This window comes from Terrapene carolina, unplaced genomic scaffold, assembly GCF_002925995.2.
Source record: "Terrapene carolina triunguis isolate 2854851 unplaced genomic scaffold, T_m_triunguis-2.0 Scaffold23, whole genome shotgun sequence".
Taxonomy (NCBI): Eukaryota; Metazoa; Chordata; order Testudines; family Emydidae; genus Terrapene; species Terrapene triunguis.
In genome coordinates this window covers 3034762-3056058 of record NW_020664374.1, presented here as the reverse complement: position 1 = coordinate 3056058, position 21297 = coordinate 3034762, and the positions used below count along the sequence as shown (strand labels likewise).

Genomic DNA, 21297 nt, shown 5'->3' with positions numbered 1-21297 from the left:
ACGCATGCGAAAGTTTCGCAGCCACTGGGCATCGTCCCAGACCTGCAACACGATGCGGTCCCACCACTCTGTGCTTGTTTCCCGGGCCCAGAATCGGCGGTCCACGGCATGAACCTGCCCCAGTAACACCAGGATTTCCACATTGCTGGGGCCTGTGCCTTGTGAGAGGTCCATGTCAATTTCCTCATCACTATCGTCGCCGCGCTGCAATCGCCTCCTCCTCAGCTGGTCCTGGTTTGGCTTTGGCATGTCCAGGAGGCTCTGCATGTTTTCCAGGACAATGCGCGTGGTGTTCATAGTGCTCATAATTGCCGCGGTGATCTGAGCGGGCTCCATGATCCCAGTGCTGGCTATGGCGTCTGGTCTGAAAAAAGGCGCGAAAGTAGTATCTGACGGACCAGGGGAAGAAGGGAGGGAGGGAGAGAGGGAGGGAGGGAGGGGCGAGTGACGACATGGCATACAGGTACAGGGAATTAAAATCAAGAAAGGTGGCTTTGCATCAGGGAGAAACACAAACAACTGTCACATAGAATGCCCCCCCCCCCAAAGATTGAACTCAAAAGCCTGGGTTTAGCAGGAGGAAGGGGGGGAAGCAAATGAATACAGAATAAATCTATTTTTTACATCTTAAGACGACGGTGCAGCATGACTGATAGCCCTTGGCATTTTCTGGGTGCTTGGCAGCAAATACTGGGCGCTTGGCAGTTAGCCTTCAGGTCTATTGCACGATCTGATACCCAGTATGACAACGATGGATACCAGTCGTAATATACTATCTACTGCCCAAAAGGCAAGGGGTTGCTGCTGTGTAGCAATGTTGCCCCATCCTGCGCCTACTACGTCTGATAACCATCATCATCAAGGCAAGGGGGCTGGTGCAATGCAGCCCCACGGCTGCCAGCCCCATGTCTGCCAGCACCCAGATAGCCCTCGGCCTCTTCTGGGTGCTTAGCAGACAATATTGGGCACTTGGCAGAAAATAGCATACTACGACTGATAACCATCATTGTCTGCCCGGGTGCCCATGATCGACAGCCACTGCAGTACGATGACGACGGTTACCAGTCGTAATATACCATCTTCTACCAAAAGGCAAGGGGCTGGTGCAATGCAGCCCTACGGCTGCCAGCCCCACGGCTGCCTGCACCCAGATCGCCAATGAAGGCTACCAGTCATGCTGCACCGTCTACCGCCAAAAGGCAGTAAGCTGCTGCTGCTGTTTAGCAATGCAGTCCCACGTTTGCCGGCACCCGGAAGAGATATGGTGACGGTGAGCTGAGCTGAGCGGGCTCAATGCTTGGCGTGGTATGTTGTCTGCACAGGTAACCCAGGTAAAAAGGCGCGAATCTATTGTCTGCCGTTGCTGTGACGGCGGGGGAGGGGCCTGACGCAATGTACCCAGAACCCCTCGCGGCACTGCTTTGCATCATCCGGGCATTGCGATCTCAACCCATAATTCCAATGGGCGCCGGAGGCTCCGGGAACTGTGGGATAGGTACCATAGTGCAATGCGCCGGAAGTCGACGCTAGCCTCGGTACTGTGGACGCGGTCCGCCGACTTCATGCACTTAGAGCATTTTAGGTGGGGACACACACAATCGGCTGCATACAACCGGTTTCTATAAAACCGGCTTCTATAAATCCGACCTAATTCTGTAGTGTAGACATAGCCTAATAGGTTCCCAGTTCAGGCTAACATAGTCCTCTTCAAACAGGATTACATTCATGTGAACTAGGAACCTTTTAGTTCACGCCCGCAGCATCCTCAAGGGGGAGTTACAGTATAGCACTTTGGGGCACTCTGCTGTTCACACTACTGTAATCCAAACGGGGGGACAGTGAAGACCTAGCTTTCGAAACTCTTTTGCTGATCCCTTTTTAGGAAGTATATTTTAAAAGTGTAAGTGATCGTATATGCTTATGCCATTTTGAGGCCTGTCTAGCATCACAGTACTCTTGTGTACACAGTCTGCCATACAGGAGGCACGTTCCCTGCAGAACAAGAGGCTAGCCACAACTCTGCTAGTCCGTGTACAAAGTGATATGGTTCTAAAAGACCCAGCAGGGATGGCAGCCAGCCAAGGAAGAGTGTAGTGAGTTATAAATGAAAATCTGCTGCCTGGAGAAGGATTCTGGTTGATTGAAAGAGGAACTTCTTTGTAATGGGTCTATGTAACTATGATGGAATAAAGAAAGACTCTTCCTAAAATGACTTCTATAATAAGTATGTGGAATGCTGTTGAACTAACCACTTAAGCCGCTTTTAAAAATGCATTCTCGTCTGCTTATGGTGTTTATGACCATCTGATAACGGTTTGCTTTTGTGTTGTTTGTTTTCCTAATGTTTCTATAGGGTTGGAGTTGACCCAGATCAGGATCCCCCACCCAGCAATGACAGCTTTCAAGTCTTACAAGGAGTAAGTAATCAGATAACTTCCTTACTAGGCTGGTGAGCTAATATAAAATGAGATAATCCAAAAGAACGTGAAGGGTATGTGACATTGGTGAATATTTTCTCTAGTGACAGATGCATTTTATTTGCTGATTGATACCTGTGGTGGCCGATGGGAACATTTTCAGGTCACAGAATACACCATCTTGATATGTGCTTCTAAATTTTGTAATTCAAATTTGGATCTTTTGTAAGAGCACCAGAAAATTCCCCAGATCTGAGTTTTTTGCATGCTGTCTAATGGCTTGCTTTTTTATTTTTTTCAGTAGGGATTATTTAAATGTTCTAAACCATAACCAGTTCTTTTTAGGAGCAATGGATAGAGAAAAGTCCTCTTGGCTTCTGTTCAGTGACTGCTACCAAATACTGCACTTTTAACTGTGTAAAGTAGCTGCAGTCAGATTATCAAATTTAATCTTTGGTCTCATCTACATCAGTGTGCACTAGAGGGCAATGATTTCGAAGGTGCACCAATGTGTTGCATGCTAACAGCACAGGTAGACCCTGCCAGCACAAATTAAAAGTTCCCTTGTGCTCACCACTGTTAATGCGCACCCTCACTATTTTACAGAGGGCACCAGCACAGTTTGACCTCACCCCTGTATTGCCGATCACCACTGCAAGACCAAGGGGGAAACAAAGCGCACAACATAAAACACTAATAGATTTCTACCCAGAAGATTCACAGGGCTCTAGTTTCTCAGTTCCATGAAATTCAGGGTACAGAACACCAACAGAACACACACATATCACTGACTGCATTTGGAGTGAAGTTTCTGTTAGCTATATCTCCTTGCTGTTAGCTTGCTGTTCCTCTTGTAAGCAAATGACGATTAAAAAGAACTTGTTCAGTTTTCTTTATCACAGGAACTGAGCTACACATCTGAATTGAGCTCCTTGTAGATATTGGGTCAAATCCATCCCTGGTATAACTTCACTGAAGTCAACAGCATGTTGTATGTAATTTCTAAGACTGTGGGGATAAGGTAACACAAAGTATGAATTTGGCCTTTTGTGTCTGGAAGATCTTAGAATAGGCCCAGTCCAGCGACAGAAGTCTCTCTTTCTGCCTTTCCTAATCTCTGTATGCCCTACCCAGTCCCAAGGAAGACAGTGGAAGCAGGGTAAGACCCAAGGTTAGATGGCAGTGCAATGATGTAATGTTCTCAGCCAGTTCAGACTAGACTGAGCCGTATCTGAGGAACTGCTTGCAGCAGAAAAAATTAGAAAAAACAAGGTATAATATTCACATTGGCAATGTTTGTGAAGAAATTAGAAGCTAGTCATTTGTTCTATATTCTGTCCCACTGAAATGTAAAGCATTTGTCTGAACTGTTTCTGCTTACTTGTGTGTATTGTATCCTTAACAAAAGCCATTAGTTATAGTTTCCGTGGGATTTCTCCCCCTATTTTACAGGCCCAAGATCAGAAGCAGGTTGCAATTACAGCAGAATAGATTTATCATTTGGGAGGGACCAGAGAGCTGTTTGTTGAGAAGTCTGGCTTTCTGTGGTGATGCTACCCCTTTTCTAGGTTGGAAGCACATGGAGGTGGTAGAATGGCTTCAGCATTATTTCTCCAGTGATTTGAAGATTTGTTTCATGGGTGTTCTCACTTCATTGGTTTCTCTGACCTAGCTTTGGCAGCTTCTAGCCAAAAGAAAAAGCGGTTACAAAAGTAAAAACAAATGCAGCTGAACACCATCTGGTTGATCACTTGTGCTGCTGCTATTACATTAAAAGGCTTATATTTAATGCCAGGAACTCTTCTTAGTGCAAGGGTTGATGTGGATTAGACAGAAAATTGGGGGGGCTGTGCCCCCCGCCACAAGGCCCCATCTCCTGCTCCTCAGTTAAGTGCCAGCCCTGCCTCCTCCCCTGAGGCCCGCCCCATGGCCACGTTGGAGGCCAGAAGCTGGAGCCAGGCAGTGGGGTTGCGCTGGCTAGTGCCATGGTGCGGGTGGCCGTAACGCTTCCCCATCTCCTGCTGCTGCTCAGAGCCCTCGGGCTGTGTATGTGCCTCAGCTCCTTTTCGCCCTTTGACTGCTCTCAGCCTGTAAAAGCCACCCAGGCTGGGGGGACCTGGCTCTTGGGCCGGGAGAGCCCTCGGGGGGGCAGCGACTGCAGAGGGGTGGGGCCCAGTAGCCCAGTCCGGAGCGGGTCAGTCCAGGCTGCTCTGGGGAGCTCTGGACCCTCCATCTGCCCTTGGTGGTGCGCCCTGGATCCCTGCCCCCCTCCTGGGCTTACTTCTCCGCTGCTGCTGGCAGCGGCGCTGCCTCCAGAGCTGGGTGGCTGGAGAGCAGTGGCTGCTGGCCAGGCACCCAGTTCTGAAGGCAGAGGAGAAGTATCTGTGTAAGGTTTGACCTTTGCGCTGGGAGGGGTGGCTATGTGGAGGGGAGCTAAAGCAAGTTTTGGGGTGGAAAGCAAGCCCCCTAACTCCCCCAGGCACCGCCCCTGTTTAATGTTTTAATGCTTCTGAGACTTAGTCTGATCTGGCACTTACTAAATCCTTCACAACCTCACCCAAATATAATGTATCAAGCTTACATGGATTCACTGATGAGCCTATTTCTTCTAATGCTGATTGACAAAGCATAATTTTATCTCTGAAATTCATCAGGTGTGCTAAAGCCTCTTGTTCTGACCATGAAACAAAAAGCTTAAGGCAAAGATATCAAATAAACCCAGAGTAAAGGAAGCCAAAGTTGAGATGAATAGGAACAAATCTGGAAATGTTCCAGTCCATTTTATTCAGTAAAAACTTTCAAACCATAGGGTCTAATGTTTAAGAGTATTTATCCAGGAAGGCTTAGCTCTCTGATGCAACATCCGGTTTTCAGCTTTAGATTTTTACCCAATGCTACTACTGCATCAGCTGAGTCACAAGAGGTAAAGTGACTTTTCCCCAAGGTACACAGTCAGTCATCAGTGATTTAACTAGTCTTAGGACAAGGAATGTTTTTTATCATTCAAGTAATTAAGGATGAATTTCACTCCAGTGCAGAGGGACCCATGACATGCAGCATACATCTTCTGCACTGAACCAAGCGGAATGGCCCTTCACTGATCTGAGTAGGGTGGGGCATTTTCTCAGCACACCAGTCTTCCTAACTCTTTTTTAAATTATTCCCCCGCCCCCGTAAAATCCCATGTAAGTGTGGAGTTACTCATTTCAGGGGGGTTACATTTATGTCTATAATTTCAGTGGAATTTTTGGGTGGAAGTGTATGTTTGTATTTCCAGAAATAACAGAGTGCATTTTGTCCTTTCATTCTCAGGATGGTCCAGATTCTGAAAGAGGAAACCGGACAAAGCAGGAAAGTGCTTGGCTCTTCAGGTTATGGTATAGCTTTGATCACAAGTATCCTTTTAACAAGCATTGCTTAGCTTCAAGATATGGAAGCTAATGTAATGTTCAATTTCTTTGCCATTTATTACTCTCTGGATTTATGGATTTGAAGATGGGGTTTTATAAAGGTCATTCAGCAGAGGGCATTATAGATTTGGGGCACAGGGCAGAAACTTGAACTTGCAGTTAATTTCCTTCATTATGGCATGTGGTATTTCACCCTTGTGTGGGGAGAGAAGAGCTTTACTGAGAAAAGGAATTCTGCATCAAAAGCAATGATCGGGAAACAGATCAAATGTTCTAGTCAGTGATCCATTTTGCAAAACAATTCTCATTTTTGCTAATGCCCAGAGAACTAGCAGTCTAGTTCTTCCTGAACCTCTGTTCTCCAGCTCAGTTACTTTGCTTTGAATAGCCATACTGCTTCATTAGGATGGAGCCCTTATGGGATACCCTGTAGATGATATGAGATGTCTAGGACTCAGAAGTTCAGTCTGACTCATCCACCCTCCAAAAAAGTCCCTGGCTACAAATGTTAGCACAATTGGTGTGTGGACGCAAGATAGGTTAGGCTTGAGCCCAGGCTTGCATTGATGTGTAGACATAACCTAAGGGAGCACATACACTGATTTGTTGAAATACTTGTAAATGTTTGTAATCCTTAAGAGACAACTTTTCAAGTGGTTGGAGCCTCTGTCAAAGTATCAGTAGGTCAATTTTTAGGCCAAACTGCTGTGATAGTACTGCTACTTAGCATTCTTTTGTGAGACTCACTGTGAAGAGAGCTGGGAAATAATTCAGAGTATGTGGTAGTGATTAACTGCCTTTGAAGAAGGAAGCAGAGCTGACTAAACTACCCCTCCCCCTCCTCAAGGATGTGCCTTTGTAAACTAGGGTTGGCTGGCAGTGTTTATTTCCTCTTGTCCAACCCTGGCACAAGCACAGTCCCCAGCAGGTGCAGGAGAGGGAAAAGCATTAATTTAAAGCAGCTTTGTTCGCTCTATTACAGTTGAATTTTGAATGTAAGAGATTGGCTTCTAATGTACTTGTTTTCTCAATAGCGACTAGTGGGCTGGGGAAAGATCTTTGCAGGCTTTGTGCTGATGAAACATTGGAATCCAGAAATAGAATTTCTTATTGCTATTGGCTTTTTTTAGTTTCACAAAGAGCACGGTTAAAATGTGCCCTTCAGCACCGATGACTGGGTAGGGCGCAATAGGTTTCTGGTGGGTACAGTTCAGTACAAATGTTATCTGCTTGTTGGAGTTGGTTAATACACTGGGCTCATTGAGAAGCCTGTCACCTCTGAATCCCAAGTTTAAAGTAGTTGCAGGATAGCTCTCTCAACAAATGAAATTTGTTCAATTGTTTCACAAGTAAAAAGGAGATTCTTCTTCTTTGAGTGATGGTCCCTATTGTATTCCACTGAGGGGTTACACATAGGGCGTCCTCCAAATTTGCGGCTGTGGAAATCGTGTCATGGACCATGAAATATGGTCTTCCCTGGTCCCCCACCACCCAGCTCTGAAGGGAGAGTGGCAGCTGCTGGCCAGGAGCCCAGCTCTGCCCACCAGCAGCTATAGAGAAGTAAGGGTGCCAATAACATGCTGGGCAGCAGCCACCACTCTCCCACCACCCCAACTTCAGGTACAGCCAGCGCAGAAGTGAGGGTGGCAATACCATGACCCCCTAATAGGCTTGTGACCCGCTTTTGGGTCTGGGCGTCTAGTTTGAGAAATGCTGTGGAGAAATCACACCTTTTGCATGGGTTGGTTACAGCATAAATAGCAAATTTCATGGTTGGGTAACACCTCCACAAAATTTGCTATTTATTCCATGACCAACCCGTGAAAATCGTGAGATTTCTCTGTGATTTAAGTAGACCCCTAGTCTACTTAAAAAGAACTAGTGTCTGTTGGTCCATGCATGCAGCCTGGCTCCATCTCATGGTTTTGTCCCAGGCGATAAAGGGCGGGGAAGACCAACCGCGCCCTCAGTTCCTTCTCACCACTGCATGGTCTGAGTCAGAGCCTCTGTTGTTCTCTCGTCCCTTGTGATGTGTTTTCTAAAACACAGATAAAAGACTGTTTTTATTCTTGTATATAGTTAGTGGTTTTGTAGTAGTTTTTAGGATTTAAGGAATTTGGGATGCCATTTTACTGGCCTTCCAATTTTCTCCCCCAGCTCCCACGCCTGGGTACTGCATTATGCTGAAGATGGCAAGGTTCAAGTTTTGTGCTTCCTGCCCTCGCTTGTTCTCGGTCAGCGATGAGCACCAGCGCTGCCTTTATTGCTTAGTTCTTAGTGCCATACTAAACCGAGCCGCTCTAGAAATTGTTTCATTGCGGATTGTGGGAGAACATGTCTGTCCTTCCTGAGCCCCTCTGCCTAGCCTGCCAACACAGAAAACTAAAGCTTTTCCAGATGTGCACACTTTTCTCCTCTGTCCGTTCCAGATGGTGCCCAGATATGGATCCAGCTATTGTTTCATGAATGATTGGGACAGAGTAGTCCAGTCCTCTGCTGGAAGTATGTGGGAGGGGAAAAGATTCCAACAGGATCATGGGGAAACTCACTAAAGGGAAAAGTCTTTTTCCACTTTGGTGTGTGTTAATTTTTTTTAAGCAAAAAAACCTAAAAACCTGATTTTTTCTGTTAGTGTAATCAGTTTACACAGAGTACTTGAACTGGCTATGCATCAGTGACTGGATTATTTATATTACAACATCTTGTTTTTACAGTGGTTTTCAAGCACACATCTGATTTCCTTAATTGTTTTTAAAAGTTATTTAAAGCCCATTCTCACCCATAGTGGCCCTCCGCTAACTACAACCCTTCCAAGTTGCTGTGGTCTGCTGGCCCGCTGTTTGACTACTCCACAGGTTTATGATGTAAGTATGACGGCAAAATATTAACTTTGTTTTTCTACCTTCCACTAAAAAGTTTCCTTTGCTAAGTTATGGTAGCAAAAGGTTTGAGACCCAATCCATAGGGCAATATCGTTTGCTGGTATAAATCAGTCACTCCAATGACTTCACTGACTTACACCAGCTGAGAATCTAGCCTATGATGTTTTCAAGTCATACACAAATAGTATTTACGTTTCATGATATTAGGAGGCCATGAAGCCCTGTCAACAATCTATCTACTGTTCAGTCCCTTAAAAGTATCCCTTCTGGTTTTAAATACAAAATGATTAAGACAAGACCAAGATTTCTGTTCATTATTTTTGGGGTTGCATTTTAGCGTCTCTTAGGAGAGCCAAAGGATCCACCTTCAGCAGGCAATCTGCAGAACTTGGTAAAACACTTTATTAAGGTTCTGTTTATAAATAATTCATTAATTGTTAATAGTTTTTATAGATTGATAGACCAACAGGACAGTATGCTGCTTTCATAACTTTTAAAATAACCAGCCCCTTCTACTGATGCTCTTGCAACAATCTAACTCGTACTCCTCAAGTTGAATTTACTTAGAACATCTGTTAACGCTTTATAAATGGAACCTTAATATTAAATGTGACCGAATTCAAACTTGCAGGTTCTCTGGTGTTTAAATGTGGGTGTTGTGCTACGTACTCTTGACGCAGACTGTTAAGAACTCTCCTGTTTCTAGTAAAGATTTATAACCCTCCACCAGAAGTTTTGAAAAACTTTCTTCCACCGTCTCTGCACACGTTAAAAACTCATTTTTCATTTCAAAGTCAAACTTTAGACCGAAAAAAGTTTGTGAATTCCCATGACACTAATTGCTCTCTGTCAGTAGGCATTAAAAGTGGCATTGTTCCCATCATAGGCATGCCATTAGGAATCTTAAAATAGATTTTAGGCTGGAAGGCTTCCATCAAACCAATTAGCATACTGTCAGCAGCCCTTTTATGATCTCAAAGCTTATTATAGTTCAGCTTCACCTTTTATCCGTTAACTAAGGATTTAACTAGCTGAGTGTGCAGGTCTTGGATTTCATTTAGCTCTGTAGTCTGGCTTTATTTTCTACTCTTATTCTTTTACATAATTTAAACTTCCAATTCAAATGGTAAGTTAGCTAGTAGTACATTTGAATCAGTCCATTTTTTTGGTTTTCCTCTTGGGGCATTGCCCTAATCAGCTGATGATTTACTGTTTGTATATCAAAAACTCTCATGAGGATGCAACTTTTAATCTGTAAGCCAAATTGCTCAGCTATGTAACTCTTGTACTGTAAAAAGCAATACTGTGAAACTCTCACTCTTTCGGTCCCTTTTTCTCTTGAGCTATGTCTACACTGCTTGCTTCTGTGGTGGCATGTAGTGAATGTACCCACGTAGCCCCTCTCACACGGATATAAATAGCAGAGTAGACCATGAGACACAGCTTAGGGGAGTAAAGACACTCCTGAAAGGCGTGGGTATGTACTGTAATACATTCTTTACACAGCTCTTTATGCGCCCGACCTGTGCTTCCTCGTCTATACTGCTGTTCTTAGCAGCGTAGTGTCCCACTGCCTCCCCACTGCTAGAGCCTTTCCCAGTTGCCAGAGCCCTTCCCCAGACAGCAGTGGGGAAAGGCTCTGCCACCCCCCTGATGCTGGAGCCTTTCCCCAGAGTGGAAAAAGACTAGCAACAGGAAAAGGCTCTCACAGCAGTGAAAGGTTCAGCCTTTCCCCATTGCCTCCCCTCTGCTAGAGCCTTTCACTGACATGTATTGCTACACACAGCCGTGTGGACGCGGTGTGCTTTTTCACTGCAGTGCTTTTCACTCTTGTACAGTGGTAGGAGGTATAGATGTAGCCTTGGCGTGTTCCTAAATTTAGATTTAGAAAAAAACTAATAACCTTAAGCTTTATACACTGGCGTCTCTGCCAGAGCTCTGAACCCCAGAGTTGTTCTATGCTTATCCTTATGCTACAACTTTCAGTAGGTGACAGGGTGACCAGATCACACAGGTGAAATATCGGGACACGGGGTGGGGATGGGGAGGCGGGCGGAGCGAGCAAAAAAAAAAAAAAAAAATGGCCGCCGGAGCTCCACGCCCTGCCCCCCCACTAGCTTGCCTCCGCTCCGTCTCCACCTCCCCCCTCCCTCCAGCGCTTGCGCCACCATACAGCTGATCAGTGCAAGCCTGGGAGGGACGGGGGAGGAGGAGGAATGCGGCGTGCTTGGGGAAGAGGCGGGGCCAGGGCGGGGATTTGGGGAGGGATCCAATGGAGGAAGGGGAGGGCGGAATCGGGGCAGGGGGGGCGCGAGCCCCCTCCGGGCTCCGCTCCGCCTGTGAGCGGAGGCAAAATATCGGGACAATTCGCGTCCCGACTGAAGGTAGGTCGGGACGCGGGACAAATAAGCAAATATCGGGACAGGATGTCTGGTCACCCTAGTAGGTGACTATGGTTCTGCGACAGCCGTGTAAGCTCTCCAGCTTGTCATACACTTCAAACCAGAGGATCTTTTTCTCCCTTCCCTACCAGGTGCAGGGGATTCAGTTAAAACACAGTCCTGTCTGTTGTGGAATAAAGAGATCAGCCCGTAATGCATATGCTTTTGTGCTGGTGCCCTCAGTTTAGTACATTTAAATAGTATAGTTGAGAGGATTAAAGAATAAAATTAATGACTTATCTAAAAATGCATTACTAACACAGCCAAAAACTTAGTTCCAAAGGGAAGAAGTAAAGCTACTTACTAAAATGAGGTCCAGTTCTGAGATCCTCCTGTAGGCCTTTGCCTGAGGAGATCATGATCTGCAGGTTGTGGTGAGAAGACCGTGCATGAGCACATTGCTTTTACCCTTCAACCTTTTTGTCATGCTCCTTCTCTGAAGTAATGGGCAGACCATGCCAATGTTCCCTCTCATTTTTTTACATCCATGTGTGGAATGAATTTTGTTATGCGCACCAATATGGAGGCAATGTGTGGCAGGGGTGGGCCCAAGGGGTTTGGAGTGTGGGAGGGGGCTCAGGGCTGGGGCAGAGGGGGGTGGGGGAGTGAGGGCTCAGGCTGGGGGGTGGGCTGGGGATGAGGGGTTTGGGGTGCAGTGGGGAGAGGACTCCCCCCCCCCCCCCCCGCCCTCCCTTGCCTCAGCAGCCCGGGGCCAGGGGGGAGGGGCCTCTCCCCCAGCCGCAGCAGCTCCGAGGCTGGGGCCGGGGGAGAGGCACCTCTCCCCGCCTGCATGGCCCTTGGTAGGTGCAGCTTAGAGGGAACTTAAGCAGCCTCCCCTTTCCACAGCTGGTTTTAAAATTATCTTGCTATTTTCACATTGTGGATGCTTCCCATTGTGCACTGGATGCGTTTTAATTAGATGAAAAGGGATCGAATACCTTACTGACAGTCAAGCAACCCCATTTGTACGTGGAATGCAAATAATGGCTTCCAACTTTGATATTTACTGTCCTCCTTACCACTTGAATTCAAGTAGTTTGAATGTGAGGTGCTGAGGCAGCAAACCTTGGTATGTAGAGCGGGATATTTTTCAAAAGCAGTCAGCATTGGCTTACTTCTGCTCCCACTGAAGTTCTCCCATTGACTCCAGTGAAGGAGAGGTAAGCCAACACTGATTGCTTCTGGAAACCCCACCCAGAATCTTTAATCCTTACTTCCTCAAATGCTGGTTTACTAGCACAAATGGGAGTAATGGAACAAATTGTAATTTTAAAATAACTTTGTTATACCTCCCATACTGAAGCTCATTATTTTAAAAATAAATAAATAACCCATACAATAACCCTGGTGTTTGCCTTTTAAGTCTTTACAGATATCTCTATAAAAGCTTATAATGTTTGCTGTTACTTTAAACTGGCTTATCCTACCAAATCTTTTTTTCTTCTGTTTGAAAACACACAGCTGTGTGCTATTGTCTGCTCGTCCTAATGAAGCTACATTTTATCAAAGGTTTTCTGTTAACAGCTTGCTTGATTGGGCACTCAGACTTTTGATGTCAGGATGTATTAGGGACAGAACATTGCTGGCGTAAAACCAGCAGAGGGAGCTAAATTACTTTTCAGGGTAGTGAAAACCTGGCAATAGGTTTTTACTACAGCTGGTCAAAAGTTTTCACATTTCAAAATTTGGAAAGTCTTTTTTCCTTGAAATTTCGACAAACAGGAATAAAATTGTGCAGAAATTCTCAGTTTCTCCCCCCACCCCATGGTTTTTATTGACTTGTTTTTATACCAGACTTGCATGCATTTGTTCCATGATGGTGTATAGAATTTTGCTTGATTATTTAATAGAAATATTGAAGACAGAGTGCATTCCCCACCAAATTTAAGGTAGCACAGATTTTTGTGCTCATGCTACTTGATATTGTTTGTTACAGTTGAAAACTTTGCATCAGAAGTGGTCATTTAAATTACACATACTGTCTGTGGTGGTAAAAAGTGGTGATAGTAGTTACAATTAAACCGCAGCTATTGGTACAAAAACCATATAAACCGTGCCATGTACACATCTTTTGCACTCCCAGTTCTTTTCTAATAGATAGCAGAGGAGATTGCCTGTGTAATTAGTGATCTTAAATAGGTTCTAATCTTTTAACCACTAGTAACCCCAGCACCCTTTCCCAGGAGTGTGATAGTCTTAAGAGCCAAGTTTTACTGTGACTTACCGCCTGTGAAATTCATTGAAGTGAATGCATTGCAGTGTATAGATCAGGGCAGAATTGGGGGGGGGAGGGTAACTGACAAATTGAATGAGTTAACAGTGAAGTAAAATATATATTTCTTGAGTGAATTCAAACTGCTCCTTTCACAGAATGATAGGAGATTGTAGAGGCCAATTTAGAGTTATTCTTGGAAGAATTTCAAGTCCCCAGGGATCCACTTGGATACATTTCCCGTCTTTCTCAAAAGAATTCCTCATGTTGCCTGGGATCCTTCTGAAGCACAGTAGGTTAATTCACACATCCTTTCTGCTTGGGAATATGTAATCACAGATTTACATATTAAACATAATTGTTAGAGTACATGTTCTGTGAAAACAAGTTTCATCATCTGTGAAGCAACTTTCATAGAAGCCTGGATTGTTCAGAAAAAAACATTAAATAGCCTGTTGGTTGCAAATGCTAATCAAAGAGTTGGGATAAATACAATAGTCTCTTGGGTTATAGAAGGCCATGCTTCTTAAATATGTGGCGAAAACTCATTTGTTTGCCCTAAAATTGATCGCATTTATAAGTTCATAAGTATGGTCTTATGGCAAAATCATAGGATGGTAGCCAAGAGCAAAGCAGGGGCTGCAAAGCAGGATCAGACCACATGGTCCACCTAGTCAGTCTCCAGAAGAGGCCAACACCGGATACTTCAGGGGAAGATGCAAGAAGCTTTATAGTAGATAATTTGTGAAATGATTTATTGTTTTTGTCACAATCCTCATTTATTGGTCAATATAAGCATTTATATACCTTCTGAAAATCTATTTTTCTCTATTCAGTCTAATTGGATGTTCTTATTCATACGAACATCAAGGTCTTCTATATTAGACTCTGATACTTTAGTCTTAAATCTTCTGTCTTGCAGCATCGTTGATTTTACCCTCTTGTAGTATACATAAGGCTACGTTTTAGTCACGGGTATTTTTAGTAAAAATCATGGACAGGTCACGGGCAGTAAACAAAAATTCACGGCCTATGACCTGTCCATGACTTTTACTAAAAATACTAGTGAGTAAAACTTGGGGGGGCTGCCTGGGGGCCACACGGGTGCTGGGGGAGGGCAGCCTGGGTGCTGGGGAGGGGGCGGCAGACGGCCTGGGACCCCCACTGGTGCTGGGGGGGCGGGGTGTTGGCGGGGCCAGCAAGCTCCCTACCACGCTCTGCACCTCCTGCCCCCCCCAGCAGCAGAGTTTATGTGTGGGAGAGGGCAGGGGGTTGGGACACAGGGTGGGGTGAGGCGGGCTCCCCAGAAGCTGCAACATCCCCCTAACTCAGGTCCTAGGCGGAGGCACGGCCAGGGAGCTCTGCGTGCTGCCTCCGCCTGCAGGCCCCATCCCCGCAGCTCCCATTGGTCATGGTTCCCGACCAATGGGAGCTGTGAAGCCAACACTCTGGGTGGAGGCAGCGCCCAGAGCGGCCTGGCCACGCCTCCACCTAGCAGCTGAGCAAGGGGGATGTTGCTGCTTCTGGAGAGGCCCCAGGTAAGTGCCATCCAGAGCCCGCCTCACCCCATCTCATGCCCCAACTCCTTGTCCCCTCCCACACCCAAATTCTGCTGCTGCGGGAGGAATGGGGGGGTATGGTGGCCCAAGACTGCCCCAGCAGTGGCCGGTGCACTTGGCGCAGGGGCTGCCTGACTCGCCCCATAGCCAGCTGTATTGGCCGCTGCAGAAGTCATGGAAAGTCACGGAATCCGTGACAATCTTGCAGCCTTAATTATACAACATGGTAAACAGGAGTGTCTTGCTTACCTTGCCTAAATAATTAATTAATCACATCCTTCTCCAGTCCTGACTAACCTATATTTCAGTGGTTCCCAAACTTTAGCAACCCGCGAACCCCTTTCACTAAAATGTCAAGTCTTGTGAACCCCCTCGTAAAAATGAATATTTCCAAGGATTTTCTCCCTTACCTCAGCATAAATTATAAAAGCAGGGATCTTGGAAATATAAAATTTGTTTTTATGACATTCTAATTACACACTATTTATTATTATTTATCATTACAGTATTTTTATTACATTATGAAAACGACAACACTCTTCCAAGATCTCACTTTTGTAGCTTAATCACTTTTGATTAAGCCTGTTATAATACAAGGCTCCTATCAGAGGTGCCAGTAGAAAAGTGGGGGGGCCCACAGGGGCTGCTGGAAAAAAAGAGGGCCCTGTGGGACGGTGCGCCGACGTGGGGGTGGCACATGACCCTCGTCTCCCCCCGTACTGGCATCTCTGCCTCCTATGTTTCATCAAGGAGTGTCAGATGTGAAACCAGCATGAAGGTATTTAAGAAGCCAACTCAAAGAGTTCCTCCTACACAAGCATTCAGGTCTTGAGCAGTCCAGGCAAACAATGTACATTACAACAAAGCTTAAACTTGTTCTTCATAATAATTTAAAAATAACACTAGCAGCCTATTTAATTTTAAAAACAGCAAAACATATCCACCTCCCTTTCTATTTCGTATAAGGAGTCTTGAAGGTTAAATCTCCTCAGTGTGGTAGATCTGCTTGCTTTGATCTGCTTAGCTCTTGGAAGTCTAGGGGCTCCGGGCTGCTGGCCCCATGCTGCCCAGGATCCCTAGGGAGAGCTCTGTCCGCCATTAGGGAATTTTTTTCTGAGAACCCCCATAACATTTTTTTGAACCCCAGTTTGGGAACCACTGCTATATTTTGTATCATCTGAAGTTTTGCTATCTCACCATTCACCTGGGCTAGTAGACCATTCTCCATCTAATCTGTTTTTTCAGTGGAAAATTTTAAGCTAGATGAAATTTTCTGTGTAGTATCTTCCTGTGGAAAATTTGGGTATTTCCATTAAAAATGGAGCCACAATGCAACAGTCCTGTGCTCCCGTTCTCCTCTCCATTCAGGGCTCTCTTGCTGAACTACACCTCACATGATTAAGGTTAAGATTTTGTCTCAATTATTTTTAGTAAAAGTCACTGACAGGTCACGGGCAATAAACAAAAATTCACAGAAGCCCGGGGCCTGTCCGGGGTCAGGGGAGGCTGACAGCTTGAGCCCTGCCATGCAGCTGAACCAAAACAAGTCCGAGGTCTGTTAGTCATGGAATCAGGGACCTCTGTGATGAAATCATATCCTTACACATGATGCACTACAGACCATGACTTCTATGACATACCACCTCCCATCACCAGAAGTGGAGAAAGTGATGCCTGATGGGAGATATAGTCTAATAGTCAGCCTAGCCTACAGTGGAGAATGCGAGCATAAGACACTTGAACTACAACTTCCATGAGGCACTGTGGTTCCAGTTTGAATGCACTACTTTCTCTCTTCTTAGTGATCTGCAGAGGTGTATCATAGGAATCCCCGGCCATAGTGCATCATGGAAAATGTAGTCTGTCAGAGAGCCCATAAAGGAGTATAAGACATCTAAATTACAAGTGCCATAAGACACCACAGCACCATTTAAATCAAAATATTTGTTTTTCAGCTGAAATATTTCACCAACATGTCAATTTTCTACAGAAATTTCAGGGGGGAAAAATTTGGTTTTAACAAAAATTTCCATGGGGGGGGGGGGTGCTGTTTTCTGACCAGCTGTACTGTTCACTCTTTTTTCCAATATCATATTGAACACTGGTTTTAACACAGAACTTTGTGGTCCCTTGCCCCGTTTTGCTGTGTTGGAAATTAGCCATTATTCCTACTTTCTGTTTTCCCTAGCAGTTCATTGCATCTCACCCAATGATGACTGAGTGTATTCATAGCCTCTTGTGAATCAATTTCTTAAAGGATTTATGGAAGTTTATATGCGCTGCTATCATGATCTGTTGGGTTTTTTTGTATCGGTTAAATTAATTTACCTTGTGCTCAAGTAGGCTATACTGGCTTCGTTCTCAGGATTGCCCTCAGTGCTCTTTTCACTCACTCACTCACACTCACACACACATGCCCTGCTTTCCAGTCTGGGAGCTAGTTTTAATATGTTCATATTTTTGGTACTGAGTCACCTCATTCTTAAATTTCTTTAAGAACTCTTGGATGTACAGCATCTGGTGCTGGTGACTTGTTAATCTTCATCAGTTTGCACATCCCTCTTTTGACACACACCCCGCCACACGCTCCCCCCCCCCCCCCCATTCTCAACAGTGCCTGGAGTAAGTATCTCCATCTTTTGTGGTAATGACTGATTCCTGTGTAATGTTGAACAAGTCACTTCACATGTTTGCATTTGTATCTGTAAAATGGGGATAGTAGTACTTACCTATCATATGCGTGTTGTGAAGCTTAATATTTGTAAGTGCTTTGTTATTTATTGTTCTCCTTGATAATCTTGGCTTGCTGTTTTTCTTTAGACTTTTTACCCCCACTTTATAATTTAGCATATTGGCCTGCAAAAAATTAGCCTAGATTTTTAGACTCTTGTACTATCTTTCTTCCATGATACTATTTTGCAGTGACTCTTCAGTGCTAAGAACCAACCATAGTTGCTCCATGACTCAGGGTTTTAAACTTAAAAAAAAAACCACCTACATTTATAGCAGTAACTTTACAGGGAACAGTAAGGTGATGTTTAACCACTTGGTTTAAAGTTTTAGCTTTTACTTACGTAGGCTAGACTTCAAGAATTTAGTAGTTCAGGTTTTTCTAGTATATTTTGACTGTTAACTCTTATGTATTGACTGGTAAGTGTAGACCCCTTTGTTCAGCTATTTTACAACAATGAAAAGAGAATATTAACCAAGTGTTACTGGATGCTCTCTTTTTCAGAATCAGGAGCAGCTTAGAGAGGAGGATTCAGATTTTATTCTGAATGATGGTGACCTCACTCTGACATATGGTGATACGACAATAACTGCTAATGGCTCTTCTGGCTCCCGCACTGCTACCACTAGCCTTGATGGCAGGAAAACAAAAAGTAGTTCAGAGGAGGCATTGGAACATGATCTGGGAATGGGAGATAATGAAGTTACAAGCAGGGGCACCCGACTAGTATTTCCTTTGGAAGACAATGCATGACTACTGCCTCAGTAAAAATACAGCTATAGCTGTGGATGGATCAAGGAAGACTGCAGGCCCCAGTGTCACTTGAGGTGGGAATGCTTACTGAATTGAACTAACCTGTTTATAAGTGGTTTTACTAGTCTGAAGACACCAACCTTGACTTTTTTTTTTTTTTTTACTCAAGATGCTGACAGTGGGTTTTTAAATGTCTAAACTAGAGAAATGGGAAAATTGGTCAGTCTCTTCTCATAAAATTGCATACTGAATCTAAGTAGAATTAGCATGCTGCAATTCTCTCTCATTCAGTTGCAGCACCTTTCTGAGAAGAGGTATGTGAAAATGTTACCCAGCAGAACCAAGCTAATTCAGGCTGGGTGGAGTTCTAGCTTGGTTTGGGAATGAGGGAGGGGAAACCAAACAAAAGTCTAGTTATTCTGAGACTTAAAGGTATGGGTGCATGTCTGATTTTCAGGCGGTCCAGTGTTAAATTGCTCTCTAGAAAACTTGAAACTATGTATAAAAGGGAACAGTATGTACTAGGAGTACAGGTGCATGAATGCAACACTTTTCTGGGATTTGTTACTATGACAAACTGCACTGAATTACTTCAGGAAAAAGGGAAAACAGCACAACTTCCTCACTGGCAACATATAGTAGGTACAGTTTAGAATAATTCAGTATTTAAATAGGGAGGCAGTGAATGTTGTTTAGTCCCTTAGCTTTGGACAACTTGAGTATTACTGTTCGCATATCTTCTAGCACATCACAAGAGAAAACTTCTTAGGGTATGTCTACACTACGAGGGTAATTCGATTTTACTTAAATCGAATATGTGGAATCGATATTGCAAAGTCGAACGTGTGTGTCCACACTAAGGACACACTAAGGACAGTAATTCGACTTTGTGAGTCCACACTAACGGGGCGAGCGTCGATATTGGAAGCGGTGCACTGTGGGCAGCTATCCCACAGTTCCCGCAGTCCCCGCTGCCCATCGGAATTCTGGGTCGAGCCGCCAATGCCTTCTGGGTAAAAAAAATTTGTCGTCATCCGTCCGTCACTAACGCCCTCCCTCCCTCCATGAAAGCGCCGGCGGGAAATCAGTTCGCGCACTTTTCTGGTCAGTGACAGCGCGGACGCCACAGCACTGCGATCATGGATCACGCTGCGACCATCGCTGCACTTGTGGCCGTTCTCAACACCTCGCAGCTTATCATACACCTTTCCCTGAGGCAGATGCAGAGAAATCGGGCGAGGAGGCTACGGCACCGCCGTGAGAGCCTGAAGTCGGAGAGTGGCACAGAGCTGTCAGAAACCACGAGCCCCAGCGCCCAGGACATGACGTTGGCAATGGGGCATGTGGATTTTGTTGAACGGCGATTCTGGGCCCGGGAAACAAGCACGGACTGGTGGGACCGTATAGTGCTTCAGGTCTGGGATGAATCCCAGTGGCTGCGAAACTTTCGCATGCGGAAGGGGACTTTCCTCGAACTTTGTGAGTTGCTGTCCCCTGCCCTGAAGCGCAAGGACACCCGCATGCGAGCAGCCCTCACTGTCCAGAAGCGAGTGGCCATAGCCCTCTGGAAGCTTGCAACGCCGGACAGCTACCGGTCAGTCGCGAACCACTTTGGTGTGGGCAAATCTACCGTGGGGGTTGTTGTCATGCAAGTAGCCAAGGCAATCGTCAAGGTACTGCTCCCAAAGGTAGTGACCCTGGGAAACGCGCAGGTCATCATAGATGGCTTTGCCGCGATGGGATTCCCAAACTGCGGTGGGGCTATAGATGGGACTCACATCCCTATCCTGGGACCGGACCACCAGGCCAGCCAGTACATCAATAGAAAGGGCTACTTTTCAATGGTGCTGCAAGCACTGGTGGACCATCGGGGACGGTTTACAAACATCTACGTCGGATGGCCGGGCAAGGTTCATGACGCTCGCGTGTTCAGGAACTCTGGTCTGTTTAGACGGCTGCAGGAAGGTATTTACTTCCCAGACCACAAAATAACTCTTGGGGATGTGGAGATGCCTACAGTCATCCTCGGGGACCCAGCCTACCCGCTAATGCCCTGGCTCATGAAGCCCTATACTGGCGCCCTGGACACAGAAAAAGAACTGTTCAACTACCGTCTGAGCAAGTGCAGAATGGTGGTGGAGTGTGCTTTTGGCCGTCTCAAAGGGAGATGGAGAAGCTTACTCACTCGCTGTGATCTCAGTGAAACCAATATCCCCATCGTTATTGCAGCTTGCTGTGTGCTCCACAACCTGTGTGAGAGCAAGGGGGAGACCTTTATGGCGGGGTGGGAGCTAGAGGCAAATAGCCTGGCTGCTGATTACGTCCAGCCAGACAGCCGGGCCATTAGAAGATCCCAGCGGGACGCCCTGTGCATCCGGGAGGCTTTGAAAGCTAGGTTCCTGAGTGAGCAGGGCAACCAGTGACTTTTCAGTTTGTGGACAGAAAAGCTGAACCTGCCCCCGTTTCTTTACCCAGTCCATTTTGACTATCCTCTCCAGTTACATACAACCTTCACCCCCTTCCCCTTCCCAAAAAATAAAATCATTTCGATTTTTTAATGAACACCGTTGTCTGTATTGCTGTTTTCGCGGGAATATTTTAAACCGGGGACGCAGACTGTGGCGGGGGGCGGGTTTAGTGTTCTGATGCAAATGATACTTCTAAACTCCCGGAATGACAGGCTCCGCACTGGTGGACTGGTTATTTCAATGGAGCCTGCCAGCACTCCTGGGGGGGACTGTGTGTATGTGTCGGCTATGTGACTTTCTGGCAGGGGGGGTAGGGTTACAGATCCCCTGCTGCGTGGATCTGTGAGCCAGGATAAGGACCGCTGCATAAGATCTGTAACTGCCCTCCCCCGCCACAAAGTCACAGAGCAACCCCCCCCCCCCC

The 21297-nt window shown here is 45.6% G+C and overlaps 1 protein-coding gene across 1 annotated transcript in view; it reads left to right on the top strand.

The window, feature by feature from the left end:
* LOC113406135 (sodium/hydrogen exchanger 7) overlaps positions 1-18506 on the top strand; it is a 115229-nt gene extending 96723 nt beyond the window's left edge. Inside the window, exons 14-17 of the mRNA XM_026649006.2 lie at positions 2354-2417; positions 5730-5812; positions 8586-8691; positions 18157-18506. Of these exons, the coding sequence (XP_026504791.1) occupies positions 2354-2417; positions 5730-5812; positions 8586-8691; positions 18157-18405 (502 nt within the window). The 3' untranslated portion in view covers positions 18406-18506. The remainder of the gene's footprint in view (positions 1-2353; positions 2418-5729; positions 5813-8585; positions 8692-18156) is intronic.
* Positions 18507-21297: the final 2791 nt, after the last annotated feature.